Raw genomic sequence first — 17859 nt, forward strand, 5'->3', positions numbered from 1 at the left:
TACAACTCTATCTCCCTTTTATACATACTTCTCTTACTTACCACACATGTTTTAGGACTCCTCAATCCAGTTTCATTCATACCATACATGTTCCATAACTTCCCAATACCATTTATTTCACTTAAATATTACTCTTAATCAATTATAATTATAGATAAATATTATTCTAATTAAATAATATTAACATAATATTCTAATAATATTATTCTAATAATATTTATTATCCTAATAAATCTTATAATATTTATTATCCTAATATTTATCCTAATAAATATAATATTTATTAGGATAGAATATAATATTTATTATCCTAATAAATATTATCCTGATTAAATTATATTCTATCCTAGCATAATCATAATTATTATATTAATCAATATTAATTAATTATTATTATTATCATCTAATCTTAATATTATACGACTCTTTGAAAACCACTTGTTCTCATCTATTTTGGTGAAATATATGGGAATGGAAAGTTATGAAACATGTATGGTCCATACATATGGGCAGTATATATAAAAAAGAACTAAGATTGTAAACGGAAAGAAGAAAAGTAGTTTGAGTTTAGGACAGTCTTTGGCTAATTGTAAGGCTTACCTTGGGAGGAGCTGATACTAGTGTTGTTTCATATAAAGCATTTGTTATGTTGTATTTTGGAGTTCAAGATAAACAATTGATGTCATTGGTTTTATTTTGTCGATTCCCCTATTTTGGAGTTCGATAATCTTTGGTGCTCTTGGTTTTTAGGTGGATGATCGGTAGTTGGATGGTTCAAGATAAGGTTGGTTTGGCTGGTTTGTGAGAAATGACTTGAATTATTTAGGCTAAAGGCATGTAGGTTTGGGCTTGTATTGTTGGGTGTTCTATGGCCAGTAATTTTGTTTTTCTCAACTGATTCTTCTTCTCCAATAATTCTTTTTCAATATTACTATTCATCAATTAATCAAACTTGAACTGATCATTTTAGTTCTGAGCTAAACTTGAATTGGTTGTTCTAGATTTGAGCCAAACTATGTCTACAAAGGAGTTATTAATCCTTATAGCTGAAACTTTTGTGGACTAATTAGTAGTAAATTACTAGGGCTTAAGCTGGTTGATATTAGATGAGAGTAGCTGGCTTATATATTTGTTGCAATTATTTGTGCTATAAATCCTTTGGTTGGTTAATTTAAGCCCAAGGTTTTGAGAAAGCCTAGGTATATGGAATGCCATTTGTGATATTAGTTGTTATGGTATGATTTATCTTTCATTTTGATGGTGATTTATGTTATTGATTTCTATCTTTCTATGTTGAATTGCAAATTGTTGCTGATTTATGTTAAACTTTTTAGATTATGTTCTCCAAGAAGTGCTTTTCTCTTTACTCACATTGGAGTTCTAATAGTCAACCTGACTTTTATAAGGAAATTATTGTTTGTTGATTCTGATTACATCTTTTCTTATTCATGTCAGCCTGCAGTTTTGTGTGCAACCAAAATTTTACTATTTTTTCGGTTGATTTATAATGATTTGGGGAGGAATATACAGGGGAAAATCATCACAAAGTAGGAATTGGGGTATGCAGCTTTATCTTTTTGACAAGCAACTATGGAAAATGAAGGATAATATCTACTCCTTTAGAGTATGCAACTTTTGTTATGGTGGTCAGAGAATGCAATCTTTGCACGGGTAATTTTTTAAAAGCATCACGTATTAGTTTTTTTTTTTCAGTCTTGACTATTATTGCATTGTGTATTTGTTTTTTTAAACCTCTTATAACATTCTTTAGTTCAGGTTTAAGTTTTAAGCTTGTTTTGGGCTTGCTTTACTCCTTTAGTGAAAAGACATGACTACTAATCAACATTTACAATCTGTACTCTCTTCCACATTTAGCGTATAAATGAATGATTTTAATCCTGATATTATAATTCTGTAAGTAAACTAATCAGTAAGTTGTTATTATTATAATCCTGACATTATATTAATTCTTTTATAGGAGGACTACTGGTGGCCCTACAGGGCGTTCCACGAAAGGGCAATGGACTTTGGAAGAGGTGAATATGTACTTTCTATCTATAGCTTTTTTTGCCTTTCTTTAGGTTTTCAATGTCCTTCCATCTTCCTTGAGATTCAAAAATTTTATTTTATGTGATCTTATGATGATATAAAATATTGGCTTCATGGCATGTTGCCTTTTTGTAGCACATAATGACTATTCAATCTGATGCCATAAGAGAGAGACCATGAAACTATACTAGCGTTCATATTTTATAGTGCATCAGGATTTTGTACCATTCATATTAGCTTTATTTTTGAGATGATTCATCGTATAACTGCTAATGATATTTTAACTTCAAGGGCTATTATATTTACACATGTACACAAACTGTTCAATTCTATTTTATTTTATCTTTTATTAACAAGATGGCATTTTATTATATGTTCAGGATGAGATATTGCGGAAGACTCTTCAATGATTCAAGGGAAAGAACCGGAAGAAAATTGGTATGAATATGGAAGTTTTTGTGTTTTGCCATCTATTGATTCTTTGATATTCTTTTATATACACACATGGTCTAATTGTAGTTTGTGTGTTTTTCAGCAGAATGTTTCAGGGACTGGACAAATGTGCAGTGCTTACACATGGTGTGTTTTGCTATCTCTTGGTATGAATATGGAAGCTTTTGTGTTTTGCCATCTCTTGATTCTTTGATATACGCACATGGTCTAATTGTAGTTTGTGTGTTTTTCAGCAAAATGTTTCAGGGACTCGACAAATGTACAGTGCTTACGCATTGGGGGTTTTGCTATCTCTTGGTATGAATGTGGAAGTTTTTGTGTTTTGCCATCTCTTGATTCTTTGATATACACACGTGGTCTAATTGTAGTTTGTGTGTTTTTCAGCAAAATGTTTCAGGGACTCGACAAATGTACAGTGCTTACGCATGGGGTGTTTTGCTATCTCTTGGTATGAATATGGAAGTTTTTGTGTTTTGCTACCTCTTGATTCTTTGATATTCTTTTATATATAAACACATGGTCTAATTGTAGTTTGTCTGTTTTTCAGCGGAATGTTTCAGGGACTGGTCTGTACACACAAGGTCTATATACACACGGTGTGAATATGAAAGTTTGTGTGTTTTGCTATCTCTTGGTATGAATATTGAAGTTTGTGTGTTTTGCTCTTGATTCTTTGTTATTCTTTTATATATACACACATGGTTTAATTGTAGTTTGTGTTTTTCAGCAGAATGTTTCAAGGACTGGACAGATGTACAGTGGTTACATGGGTGGCAGAAAGTCTTGAATCCAGAACTAAGGAGGTAATTTATTCTAAGGAGGTAATTTATTCTATTTGTTTGTTATTTCCGACATTAGTTGCTTTCTTGTGGTGTTATGCCAACTTTTGAATTTGCTTGTTAAATCCCCATGGTGTAAGGTGAAAGGATTAACTTATGTAGTTGCTGTAGCTTAATTTTAAGGAGATATTGTAGAAAACATATAAAGCTAGTGATGTTAGCTTTTTAGGTAGTTATGATAATTTACATTAGCTCTAAAGATAAAAAGGGAAAAATCTTGCATAACTTTAAGTAGAAATATAAGTGTAAGAAGGACAAGCGTATGAGCGAAGATGTGGAAGCGACATTTGAGATTTAACTACAAGAAAAATGAGAGAGACCTTTCTAACAAATTATGTTCAAGAATAAAAATTATGTTTCTTAAACATCAAGTTTTGCTCATTGCTAGTTAGTTAGGTTAACACCATTGGGTTTATGATATAAGGGAGAGCAATTATTTTTATTTCGAACTATGTAAGGTTCACATTGCTAGTTGATTAGTTTTCATCACATTTTGCATTTGTCCTTTACTTTGGATGTTGTCAAGTTAGGTAAAAAGTTTCACACAACTAGGTTTGTGATATATTTATAAGGAAAAACAATTATTTTTACACGAACATCAAGTATGTGGAGAAGGTTGATAACAAGCCAACTTTAAGGATGGAAAGGGAAAAATCTTACACGATCGATAAGTAGAAATACAATTGTGAGGAGGATGTTGGGAGTTCATTTAGACTTTCAAGACTCGAAGCATGAGACCTTCACTAGTATTGAGCAGGGATTTAGGTATAGAGACAAGAGGGGATACAAAGCCAAAATATGGACGAGGATGTTTAACTAAGATTCAAACATGAGAACCAAGAGGATATGAAACCAGAATGAGAACTAGTGCGTTGAATTAACTCAAAGGTTGTAGACAGAAAACAACCCACTAGTGAAGCATGAGACCTTCACTAGTATTGAGCAGGGATTTAGGTATAGAGACAAGAGGGGATACAAAGCCAAAATATGGACGAGGATGTTTAACTAAGATTCAAACATGAGAACCAAGAGGATATGAAACCAGAATGAGAACTAGTGCGTTGAATTAACTCAAAGGTTGTAGACAGAAAACAACCCACTAAGATTTTATAATAATTTACCCGAATGTTAAATATAAGGAGGAGGATAAACAGCCATGATGAGGAGACTACATTAGCTCAAAGGTTGTAGACAGAAAACAACCCACTAAGATTTTATAATAATTTACTTGAATGTCAAATATATGGAGGAAGGTAAACAACCAAGATGAGGAGGCTACATTAGCTCTATGGAAAAGGGAAAATCTTACTCGATAGGTAAGTAGAATACAAGTGTGAGAAGGACACTCATACGAAGCCAAAATTTGGATGCGACATTAGCTTTAAGATTGTAGAGAGAAAAGTTCATTTAGGCTTTTTGGACACAATCTATATTAGTATTAAATATAAATTCAAGTGTAAGGACAAGGGGATATGACCATCAAGTATGAGTAGTAGGAGGACGACAAGTCGAGATGAGGTGCCATATTTGCTCTAAGTATAGATAGGGAAAAAGAAAAAATTAGTTTAAACAATTTTTTAAAGATTGATAAAATTTTATCATAATTTTTCTTATTATACAATTTTAGCCAAAAATCTAAGTTGGATTCTAAGAAAGTATAGATCTAAATGCTCTTATTTCATTAGAAATTTGAAAATCCTTTAACAGTGAAATATCTTTCACTTTGTGCTCTTTTAATTTGTTGATTCTTGATCAATTGTATTTTTATTTAATATAAAAAATACTTTAGTTTATGTCGTATTTATATTTTTGTGTTCAACTCTCTAGAAAAAAATGAAACCGTAGAAATCTGAAAAATTTTTGTGGGGTATGTCAGGTAGGTCGGTCGGTTTGAGGCCTGGCCCGACCTGCCACATTTTAAGTGGTAGGCCAGGTGCTAAGTTGGCCGCCCTACCAAAAATTTACACCAAATAAGTGATAGGTCAGGTCCTAGGTAAACTGACCTAACAATTTCACAATAAGATGGTAGGCTGGCCAACCTACCATTTGGCCTACCCCATGAAAATTTTCTAAATTTTTACAGTTTCTTTTTTTCCAGCAGTTTGAACAAAAAAATATAGATTCAATTTAATTTGATGGATTTTTTTTCGTAAAATAAGTAGTAGCATTTGGATCTAAACTCGGATTAAAATGTTTTTTGTGCATGGTTTTAAAGAGTAGACAGATGTATTTTGCTTAGGTTGTTAGAGTCGAAGACAAGGGTAAATATGTATTAAAATAAATTTTTGGCTAAAATTGTATAATGAAAAAATAGTGATAAAGATTGTACAGACATATAAAAAATACACAAAGTATGTGACCATCACTAGTATCAAACCATGATTTAAGAATAGGGATAAGGGGGATACGAAGCCAAAATGAGGACGAAGTCAAAATGAGGACGAAGTGATTCAATTAACTCAAAGTTTGTAAAAATAAAATAACCCACTGAGTTTTATACAAGAAGGATTGTAAGGATGAGTGCATTAAGTATGACAAGAAGGAGGATATCAACTGAAGAAGGGGAGACCACATTAGATCTAAGCATTAGACGAGAAAATCTTGCATGACACATACAAAACCAAAATAAGGACGAGGACGAGGACGTTGAATTAATTCAAAGGTTGTAAGTATAAAATAGTCCAGTAAGAATTTATAATAACTTAAGGACACGAGCATCAAGTATATGGAGAAGAAGGATTGCAAGTCAAGATACATTAGCTCTAATGATGGAAAAATAAAATCTTGCATAAGTGGAAATAGAGGTGTGAGTAGGATACGCACACGAAGCCACGATGAGGATACACTATTAGCTCTAAGATTGCAAACAGATAAGTTCCTAGACGCATGTAGAGAAACTGACATAGAGGTTTTTACGAAAACTAACAAGTTGTCCAAAAGTATAAGACCATCACTAGTATATAAAGAGATTCAAGAATAAGGACAAGGGGTATGAAGCCAAAATGAGGATGAGGTCATTGAATTAACTCAAAGGTTGTAGAAATAAAATAACCCACTGAGATTATATAATAATATAAGGACGCAAGCATCAAGTATAAGGAGAAAGAGGATAGCAAGCCAAGATAAGGAGGTCGCATTAGCTCTTAGGATTGAAAGTGAAAATCTTGCATGACTAATAAGTAGAAATACAAAAGTGAGGACACATATACAAAGCCAAGATAAAGATGCGATATGAGCTCTAAGGTTGCAAAGAGAAGAGTTCATTTAAGCTATCAAGATTCGAAGTATAAGATCATCAATAGTTTCAAACAGAGATTCAAGTAAAAGGACAAGAAGGATACGAAGCGAAAATAAGGATTAGAATGTTGAATTAATTCAACGAAGCCACTAAGTTTTGTAAAGGAAAATCTTGCACAAGTGAAAATAGTGGTGTGAGTAGGATATGAACACGAAGCCACAATGAGGATACGATATAAGCTCTAAGGTTACAAAGAGATAAGTTCATAGAGGCTTGTAAGGAAACTAACATAGAGACTTTTAAGGAAACTAACCTAGAGGCTTTTTGGGAAACTGACAAACAGTCTAGAAGTATCAGACCATCACTAGGCTTTTAGGTCATGAAGTATGAAACCATCTTAGTATCAAACAAAGATTCAAGAATAAGGACAAGGGGGATGTGAAGCCGAAATGAGGATTAGGCCATTGAATTAATTCAAACGTTGTATAAATAAAATAACCTTTTAAGATTTTATAACAATGTTAGGACGCAAGTATCAAGTATGAGGAGAAAAAAGATAGCGAGCCAAGATGAGGAGGTCGTTTTAGCTCTTAGGATAGAAATCAAGAATTTTGCACGAATGGTAAGTAGAAATACAAAAGTGAAGACACACATTCAAAGCCAAGATGAAGATGTGATATGCGCTCTAGAGTTATAGAGAGAAAAGTTATTTAGGCTTTTAGGATTCGAAGTAACAGACCATCACTAGTATCGAACATAGATTCAAGTAAAAGGGCAAGGGGGATGTGAAGCAAAAATGAGGATAAGGACGTTTAATTAATTCAAAGGTTGTAAAAAAAAAATAACCCCCCTAAGATTTTGTGATAAGTTAAGGATACGAGCATCAAGTATATGGAAAAGAAGGATTGCAAGTCAAGATAAGGAGACACATTAGTTCTAATGATGGAAAAGGAAAATCTTACACAAGTTTAAATAGAGATGTGAGTAGGATACGCACGAAGCCATGATAAGGATGCGATGTTAGGTCTAAGTTAAGATGTTAGACTCTTGTGGGGAAACTGACAAGAAATCAAGTATGTGGAGAAAATGGATATCAAGTTAAGATGATGAGACTACATTAGCTCCAAGGATGGGACGAGAAAATCTTGCATGTGTGGTAGGCAAAAATTCAATTGTGAGGGGGACACATATACGAAACCAAGATGAGGATGCGACATTAGTTCTAAGGCTATAGAGAAAAGAGTTCATGGAGGCTTTTAAGACTTAAAGTATAAATCTTTACTGGTATCAAACAGAGATTCAAGTATGAGAATAAAGAGGATACGAAGCCAAAATGAGGATTAGTATGTTGAATTAACTCAAATGTTATAGACAAAAAATAGCCCATTATGATTTTATAATAATGTATGCGAACATCAAATTTGAATGAGGGTAAAAAGCCAAGATGAGGAGGTTACATTAGCTCTAAGGATGGAAAGGGAAAGTCTTGCAAAACTAGTAAGAATAATAAAAGTGTGAGGAGGACACACATACAAAGCCAAGATTAGGATGCGGCATTAACTCTAAGGTCGCGGAGAGAAAAGTTTATTTGAGATTTCAAGATTTGAAGTATGAGACCATCACTAGTATCAAACAGAGATTCAAGTAAAAGGACAAGGAAGATACGAAGCCAAAATGAGGATGAGGATGTTGAATTAATTCAAATGTTGTAAACAAAATATAATGCACTAAGATTTTATAATAACTTAAGGATGTGAACTTCAAGTATATAGAGAAGAAGGATTGCAAGTCAAGATATTGAGGCACATTTTCTCTAATGATAGAAAAAGAAAATCTTGCACAAGTGTAAATAAGGGTGTGAGTAGGATATGCACACGAAACCACGATAAGGATTCGATATTAGCTTTAAGGTTGCAAAGAGATAAGTTCATAGAGGCTTGTAGGGAAACTAACATAGAGACTTTTAGGGAAATTGACAAGCAGTCTGGAAATATGAGACTATTACTAGACTTTTTAGGTCACTAAGTATGAGACCATCACTAGTATCAAACAAAGATTCAAGAAGAAGGACGAGGGAGGATGTAAAGCCAAAATGAGGATGAGATCATTGAATTAACTCAAAGGTTGTAGAAATAAAATAACCCACAGACATTTTATAATAATATAAAGACGCGAGCATCAAGTATGAGGAGATAGCAAGCCAAGATGAGGAGGGCGCATTAGCTCTTAGGATAAAAAGCGAAAATCTTGAACGAATGGTAAGTAGAAATACAAAAGTGAGGACACACATACAAAGCCAACATGAAGATACGTTATGAGTTTTAAGGTTGCAGACAAAAGAGTTCGTTTAGGCTTTTAGGATTTGAAGTATGAGACCATCACTAGTATCAAACAGAGACTTAAGTAAAAGGACAAGAAGGATGCGAAGCCAAAATGAGAATGAAGACGTTGAATTAATTCAATGTTTGTAAACAGAAAATAGCCCATTATGATTTTATAATAACTTAAGGATGCAAACATCAAGTAAATGAAGAAGAAGGATTGCAAGTCAAGATAAGGAGGCACATTAGCTCTAATGATGGAAAAGGAAAATCTTACACAAGTGGTATCAAATAAGAGTTCATGGATGCTTTCAAGATTAGGAGTATGAAACTTTCACTGGTATCATATATAGATTCAAGTATAAGGATAAGGGTGATACTAAGCCAAAATAAGGATGAGGACATTGAATTAGTTGTAGACTAGATATGAGTAAGTGCATATGTCTAATCAAGTTTGTTGTCTATTTGACACATAAGGGATAAGTTTGGAAGAATTTGTCGTGCTTGAATTATGTACTGTACTCTATTCAAGGGCTTCATTATTTGTATATTTAGTTTTAATAGGCCATATCATTTAACTTTACTACTTTATTCCTCTTCAACTATAAGCGATTATTGACAATCTCTCCAATTCCAAAGCCTTAATGAGGAGAAGAGAAATAAATATATGGAGGTAAATTTCTAATTGCTAATACACTTCTTGATGATGGATATTGTTTTCTTTAGTTTTAATATTCATATGTGTACTTGTTTAGGTCATTAGAGGTGGTAGAAGAATTGAAGTCTAAATATGTGATGTTATTGTTGGTGATCTTGTGCCCCTCAACATTGGTGACTAGGTAAGTGGTTTGCAATCTTTAATTTAAATGGCTTAGAATGTACATTATTTATTTGACAATTTATTAAATGCCCTTGAACTTTGCTGACTAGGTAAGTGACTTCCAATCTTAATTTAAATAAATTTTAAGTATGCACTACTTATCCTGCAATTTAACCCTATCCCCAGGTCCCTGCTGTTGGAATTTTAATTTCTTGTCACACTCTTTCCATTGATGAATCCAGCATGACCGAAGAGAGCAAGATTGTAAAACTCCTATTCAATTTCTTATATGTCTATATGTCTTACGTATGTGTGTGCCCTTTATAACTCCTAATAATTACTTTCAGGTTCACAAGGACTCGAGGGACCCATTTATAATGTCTGGTTGCAAGGTTGCTGATGACAATGGCATCATGCTTGTAAGAATCAAACAATTATTCTTGAAAGTTTTCTTTGTATAGTGCATGTTAGTGGCATCATATTATGAAATGTAGTTTTTTTCTGCCATATATATTGCAATAGCCATGAGTTTTCAAAGTGAGGTAGTATTTGTTCTTTTTGTAAAGTTACCGGTAAATATTATTTATTATTGCATCCAGATTATGACTGTCATCAACCAGCGCTCTCAAGTTTGTTGAAGCATCAACATGCTATTGTTCTTCACTTGGTTTAATGGAGAAGTTATCAAAGTTCGAGTTCTAAATTTGACCAATAAAATAGATTTAATAGGAATAAGCCCTAATCCTACAGCAAAAATTCAACTACTGTTGTTTTAGTATTAGTCACTATAAGTTGTGACTACTCTCACCACCATTATTGTGTTCTCAGTTGTCTTTATCACTTTGCATTGGTTAGATCTCTTTAGTTGCATTTGTAAATGTCAATCTATGATTAACAATATTGCTGGTCTACCATGAATTAGTGTAATCCAGAGTTCTACTATTCCTCTTCATTCTAAAGAAACCCTATTTTGTTAGTGTTTCTAGCTTGAGAGAGCTTTATATGAGAATCTCAAGCTAATTTTCTTGTCTTCTTTGGGCATGGAGCCCTAGAACATGTTTTCTAGAGCATTGTTCTGTGATTCTTGTATGATTTCTCTCTCATTTTTGGCCTCTCCTTTGATTATTTGCTTTTTGGGTGTTGGTGGTATGCTCTTAGGGTTTTTTATGAGGTGAATAGGCATTGTTCAAGATTAGGGTGATTAGTTAGTAAATTGAATACAAAATGTTGTATTTTGAACCTTATTTAATAGTTGTTTTTAGGAGATTAAGAATGGAGCAATTTTAAGAAGTGTTCTTTCCATTTAATTATGGATAATTTTATTTGCCTTGAGAGTTTGAAGCAACCTAGCAAACTTTGAAACTAGTAAATACACCTTCTATTGAAATCCCCAACTTGTTGAATTGAATTGAAATAAACTGAATTTGTGTAGATTGAATTGAATAATTATTTTGAATAGATATCAATTACAATTGGTAACCCAATATCTCTTATGCTTTGCCAAAAGATTAATAGTGGTGCTCCACTTCCTAGAATACAACATTATGCTGAAATTAGATTCTCTAATGTTGATCCTAATCCTCTCAAAACCATACTATTTGTTGCATTAAAAACCTAACTGGTAATATTATTTACTCAATTTAAATTCTAATTAGACTCCTATTATAATATTCATAATTTTTAATAAATTCGTAAATTACCCTAGGCCTAACACCTTTATTTAGGATCTTTCTTTTTGAATATTTTCAAGGAGGTTTTGCATAATTTAAGGGGTATCTAATAGTTATAAAAAATCATTGGGTTGTTGAACCCTTGCTATTTTTTGGGAGGGACATATGAAACTAACCCTTCAATTATATATTAGAGTAATGTTATATATACATTTTTACAAACTTATTCATACAAAATAACGTGACAATATATGATCTTAAAATAAGGTAAAAAGTAAATAATCGTATCACCCAATCATATGTTACCATACAGTTTAAATGGATAAGTTAGCATACAATATTTGTATATATAGTTTTATTTTATATATTATACTATTTTGTTTGTGGTATACCAAATGTGACAAGAACAAACATGTACAACAAATAGTATGAACTAGAGTATTATAGTGGAGGTTTTGGCAAATATTTACAAGATACTATCCAATACATTTTTCCTTTTTTAATATGAAACCTTGAAACTGTAATAAAATTTCTGAAAATAGAGATTACAACAGTAGGCTAGTGTTCTCTTCCAAAATAGATAAAGAAACTAAGAAAGTGGGGAATAGTTATGAGCAGAGGAAAAATTAGGGTACATTTCTTAAAGAAGATAATGGGCGAGATATGTGTTGAAAATAAGCTATGGATCTGATTTTAAATTCCTTTAAGAATATAATGGAGGAAAGTCATTTCCTTTTTTTTTTATTATTTTTGAATTTGAAATGGTCCAAGCAGATATATGAAACATATTAATTTATTAAGTTGAAAAAAGTCAAAACCATCTCGTGCCCCACATTTTTCATTCTCTAAAGTAGACAATCCAAATTCTAAGGAAGAAAAAACCCATGTTGTCAAATGCATAGCTTGAGGCCCATCTATGTAACAGCACTTACAAAACTTTATTATGAAGTTTCTATTTTCTGTGAAGCTCTCAAAATTAAATATAAACAGAATCTCTATTTCCTTACTAATGCATCTTCGGCATATAACTCCAAATTCCAACATTGATATCACAGAAGTAATAAATTCATTTATATAATCTATGAATTGAAATCTAAATTCTAAAATCTAAAAAAAAAAATGGATTTAATATAAGATAATTTGTTGCAAAGAAGACCTGCAATTTGACTCATAAGTAACGTCGCAAATGCATCCAAGTCCACCTGAGATAAAGAAAAAAAGATAACAGCATAGGCCTTAAGTTGCTTCAACTAACAAAGATACCAAAGACATGAGAAGTTAGAATATTGTGAAAATGCAACGAAACAGTTTTCAGCTTAAAAGAAAATTTGAAAAAAAATCAGCAGGGCCTAGGTTAAACAAAAGGATTTGTTAGCATTTGTCTAGATAATGCAAGACCCGCCAAAGAATCAAGAAAAGAAAATTTAAGAAATTTATATTTGCAGATTTCAATCTTCTAATTTCATATAATCAGATTCCTTGTTAGAAGTCCCATCTCTTTGCCAGCCCCCAACCAATGAAGACAGAATGGCTATGTCTCAAGTTTAAATTTGAAAGTTCAACAATGAAAATGATGCTTTGTTCAGAACATGAGAACCCAAAAAAAGTATAGGGTAGCTATGGTACACTAGATATGCCACATTCTCCTTCAATTTAATTGAATTTTTTCATAGTTTTTTTTTTAATTTTATTTTAACAAGTTGAAAGATGTAGTATAACCTTTTTTTGAGATATTTTCTTCCCAGTTGTTGCAAAACTTACCATATTTCCTTAATACACTATTTAATTGCTCCAAAAAATGGAAGATAGAGCTCAGTGATATCAATGTGAAATTCACAAGATGTCAAACTGTCACAGAACGGTGGCATCTGGTCATATACAGGCCAGAGAGTGCGAGCCACCAGCCCCCAAAATATCAGGAAAAAGAAGAACACAGAGAAGTAGATTTCATTATACATTTTAACCTTTTAAATAATACTTTTTATACCCCTTTTGGTTCACATGCCCCCGCAGTTATTTCATTTTTCATACCATGACCCCTGTAAACGAAAATTTCTAGCCCTGCCAATTGTCATATCAACTCCATGCACATTTGAAACTCAAAATGAAGATCTACCAACCTTCACATTGTCCATTTAAACAACTCCCGCAAATAATATTTACCTGAAAGTACATACCAAAAGGTACAACAATTGCATATGTTAGAACAATGATGTACAACAAAAAATGTCATAAACTTTATTGAATTTGAAGAAACAATAGAGCTATGTGATTCCTACAATTCCTAACAACAAACCTGAGCCGTACATCCCATCTTGTCATAACTTGACTCACAATTCAAAAGGTCACCACCGTAAAACCCCTAGAAACACAAGGAAATTTAAATATATTACACTTCACAAATCTCATATTATGTAGGACTTCGAAAATTTTTAATTTTACAGACAAAACATAGATATGTCCAAATTTTAGTTTAGAGTTTGGCAATAACTTGAAACTCTCTGATATACCACAGTGGGCAGAGAAATCAAAAATCTTGAATTCCCAGGGACTTAGGGAATGAATTTCAAGTGTTGTGCAGAAATCAAATGAGAGATGGACGGAAGAGAAGAGGGACAATTTGAAACTAGTTGTAAAGCCAATTTTTTTTCACACAAATTCATATAGGGGTGTCTGTGTGTGAACACAAAATAACTGCAAAAAACTTGTAGATTGAACCTTTTAATAATAGGAATAATCATTTAATTCCATCATTAATGATTTCATTGTTAGCAATCAGTTTCTTGCACTTCAGGTAGCATACTAATGCAGACTGCATGCTTAGCTATCATACTCATGAGATTCTGGATATTAACTCCTTTCTTGAATTGGAGGAATAATGGATCTCAAATGCACTAAGAGAATTGCAATTTACCCAAAGAGCCTCTACTTTCTGTTTTACAAATGAAAAACTAGCCAAACCTATCTTCCTCTATAGAATATTATTTCACTTTTGACTTTTTCTCTTCTTCAATGAATTTAAAATACTTCTTGTTAGTATTTTCAGTCTTAGATCTTATCAAGATGTTACTGATCCCCACCAACACAACCAGAGAGAAAGCCTTTAACGATCAGGGCATTTCTACCAACAACACAATGGGAAATCAAACTGCACTAAAAAGGTCAACTACTTATGAATAATACTAAGCACAAAAATTGTGTCTGATGAGAGCTTACTTGAACAAAGTCAACATGGCCTGAACCAGCAACAAAATGGTTGAACTTATTAAATCGGCCAAAAGCTATGTATCCCTGCAAAATTCTGAGCATGTTAACACAATGTAAATTATTTTTACATAACTTGAGTGTATGTACAATGCAAACAGAGAACTGAAATTATTTTTGAACACATAGAAACTTAATAGAACAAACAGCTTTAAAGTAATTTAGTAGAGATCAAAATGCTGAAATTCTTAAACATAAATAAATCATTATCAATGAACAAAAACTGCAGAACGCTAAATTCTCTCACCATGAAGACAATACCCACTGCAATCAAAATGATCCCATTCAACAATTTTTTGCTATATTGAGCATCTAGTAATGCTCTCATCAAACATCGATAAAAATCCTTTGCCACATAATAGCAATGTCAGATCTAACATAAACAATTATCTTCACCATTATGATGGAAATAGACAAGAAAAAGACTCAAATATACATTTTCAATTACTCATTAGTATATATAACAGTTTTTATTTATAACTTGTGGATACTGAATCTGAGTTCTGGCTTTATGGTCAAATTGACAAAATTTTCTGAAAAACATTGCCTGCGTGCATACTCTACTCATAGGTATATTGTTTAGCTTCACATGGTCCTACGACAATTTTTCTTCTTTAAAAGAGGATGAGAGTGATAGAGAAACAGAGAGAACTTCTCTACAGAAACAAAATGGAAAGAGGGAAGATATGGCGAGAGACCTCCCAACATTGGCTCCGTTGCACAAGTGGTCAACTTCTTGAGACTTCTATGCTTAAAGCAAAAGGTTGATGAAACCAATAAAATGCAAACGCAGTTGCTCCCATATAGTTTATCAGTTTCCAAGCACCAATTAGTGTAGATAAAATAAAACAGTGAGGCTATGCCATGCATGCCTCAAGTTGCAGAAAAAGAACTATAAAAAGCCTAGAAATACTTTCCCAGCAATTGTACTTATCATCCTTTCCCAATTAAATGGTGGTGTCAACTACACAATTGATACTATGAAAGTAATCTATGCCAAATAAGCATAGTTAATTAAAAGCAAGGAAGAAAAAGCAGAATAGCTTAGCACTTGAGAATATGGTGTTCAAGACTACCGCTTGTGATCTAGTCTCTACATCTTTGCAAAATCGAACCACCAAATCAACACCCTGTAGCATAAGAAACTTAAGATTTATTACTCTCTTGACACTCAGCACTTATTTAAAAATAACATATGCTCATCATTGTTATAAAAGTTAGGTGAAAACATTACATTGTCTTCATACTCGAAATAATGTCCGATCCAGCTACTCTGATGGACAACTTAAGTGAAACAACCTCAGCAAACATTTAACCGAAATTTAAATGAAGCATACAATAAACTAACAACGGATGAATTTCAAGATGCTTGGCTTTGACATTTTAAAGTAATTTAGGATACAAAATCAACAATGCGACTGGAATTATCGAAAGCGTAGCAATTGGATCTCGGCACTGCAACTGCAACTGCTCCGAGTCCCTTTATACCAACAGCTGAACGAAAACAAGTAATCATAAACACAATCACAAGGCAGGCAGCATGAAAATGGTAAAAAAGCAGTCATACCTGTGAGTATTACCAATAAGTAATTCACTAAACGCACTTTTAAAAAGCATTTCACAGTCGGCGTCGCTTTCGCTTCGCTTCCATGGATAAAATTTCAACTTAAAATTTCAATAATATGCGAAACCTTTCTTCGCTGAAGCTGGACTGCGGGAGGGCAGATCAATCAAATTGCTAGAAATACGTTAATGACCTAATTACCCTCACAAGCAGCGTGAGCGAAGGAGACTAAACAAGATTTTGTTTTCGGCCAACCCAGCCAAGGTTTAGTGAATAAATTTACACCCGTTAAAATTTAAAAACTTAAAGACCTACCCATCTATTAAAATAATTGTCAATTAACTAAAAGTATTTTCAAAAATTAAAAATTATCATACTTTTTCTCTTAAATTTAAAAACTTAATAATTTTCTTCCACCTAAGATTTGAAAATCACTATTTTCCTAAGGCTTTTTCTTCTCTTTGACGACCATATCTCCTTTTCGCCCATCGACATTTTCTCTCTCTCCTGGTTTTTCTCTTCTTTTGGTCTCTCATGTCGTTGTTCCTTACCTCCTTTGTTGTTGACAAAGACAAAAGACGACTAGAGAGATTGGAGGGAGAGAGAAGTTGAGAGAGAGAGAAAACACCAATAGCCAAAGAGGAGATGTAGTTGCTGAAGAGGGGAGAACAAACTTAAAGGGGAAATGGTAACTTTTCAAACCTTGGGTAGGAGAAAATTGTTAGATTTTTAAACCTATGACACAAATGTGATAATTTTTTAAATATTTTTAGTTAAATAATAATTTTACCTTTCACTTTAACAATAAATTTTAACATATAGGTGGATATTTAGGTTTGTGAATGTTAATAAGTAAGAATTTGTCTTTTACTAAAATTTGGGCGGAAAATAATCTTTTCACCTTTGTTTTTTAATTTAAAATTTTATTTAAGTTGGTTATCATTTTTAAGTCTAGTTTAGAATTATCATTTTTGAAAATAGGTGAAATTCTGAGTATAATTATATTAATTAAATTTTTAAATTTGATTATGATGGATGCCTTCTTATATCATAGGCAAAGACTTATTCTCACCCAAAGTTTGATGTATTAGCAAAGACTTATTATTAGTCTATAATTAGTTCAAATTTGAGGAGAAATTGTTAGATTTTTAAATTAAGGAGAGAAAATGATATAAACTTTTATTTTTTAAAATGTTATTATTAAATAACGATATTACTTTTACTTTAACTAAACATTTTAATAGAAATTGGTTCATAGATAAGATTTTAAGTTTTTGAAAATTATTAAATGTGAATTTGGATTTACACAATACCTTGGTAGGAATAAGTCTTTTGGCCTTTTATTTTTAATTTTAAAACAATATCACATCATTGTAAAAAGGTCTTTTCCATTCTTTTACCTTGGTTTGATATGATTTGCTAAATATATAAATTATTAAAATATTTATTAAAAATCAAATTATTAAAGATTATTGTGTCTTTTAAAATTAACGCTAATCAGCAAACAATTAATATTAAAGATGTCCATTAGGTTGATTTTGAATTATAATAAAATTACTGTTAAACATGTGATAACGTGACATATATTCATTGCTGATGTGGTAACTCATTTCCTTATTTCAAACATAATTTGTCAAATTA

The 17859-nt window shown here is 32.2% G+C and overlaps 1 protein-coding gene and 2 long non-coding RNA genes across 7 annotated transcripts in view; 2 read left to right on the forward strand and 1 right to left on the reverse strand.

Moving 5' to 3' along the window:
* The window catches only part of LOC123199077, a 112553-nt gene that overhangs the window by 51672 nt on the left and 43022 nt on the right, over window positions 1-17859 (forward strand). Inside the window, exons 40-45 of the mRNA XM_044613907.1 lie at window positions 1531-1671; window positions 1979-2044; window positions 2430-2487; window positions 2569-2628; window positions 2736-2799; window positions 2887-2950. Of these exons, the coding sequence (XP_044469842.1) occupies window positions 1531-1671; window positions 1979-2044; window positions 2430-2487; window positions 2569-2628; window positions 2736-2799; window positions 2887-2950 (453 nt within the window). The remainder of the gene's footprint in view (window positions 1-1530; window positions 1672-1978; window positions 2045-2429; window positions 2488-2568; window positions 2629-2735; window positions 2800-2886; window positions 2951-17859) is intronic.
* On the forward strand, window positions 9806-10131 carry LOC123199086. The gene is made up of 3 exons (XR_006498188.1): window positions 9806-9830; window positions 9907-9984; window positions 10068-10131. It is a non-coding gene; the product is annotated as an uncharacterized LOC123199086 (long non-coding RNA).
* Window positions 12308-16418, reverse strand: LOC123199082. 5 transcript variants are annotated; one of them, XR_006498181.1, is made up of 8 exons: window positions 16222-16414; window positions 16057-16148; window positions 15889-15927; window positions 15731-15784; window positions 14607-14681; window positions 13687-13752; window positions 13511-13553; window positions 12308-12592 (listed from the first exon to the last, which is right to left on the reverse strand). It is a non-coding gene; the product is annotated as an uncharacterized LOC123199082 (long non-coding RNA). The 5 variants fall into 5 exon arrangements; XR_006498182.1 differs by lacking the exon at window positions 13511-13553 and having other exon boundaries at window positions 16222-16412; XR_006498183.1 differs by lacking the exon at window positions 12308-12592 and having other exon boundaries at window positions 13177-13553; window positions 15706-15784; window positions 16222-16418.

This window comes from Mangifera indica, chromosome 16 (assembly GCF_011075055.1).
Source record: "Mangifera indica cultivar Alphonso chromosome 16, CATAS_Mindica_2.1, whole genome shotgun sequence".
NCBI classification, from domain to species: domain Eukaryota; kingdom Viridiplantae; phylum Streptophyta; class Magnoliopsida; order Sapindales; family Anacardiaceae; genus Mangifera; species Mangifera indica.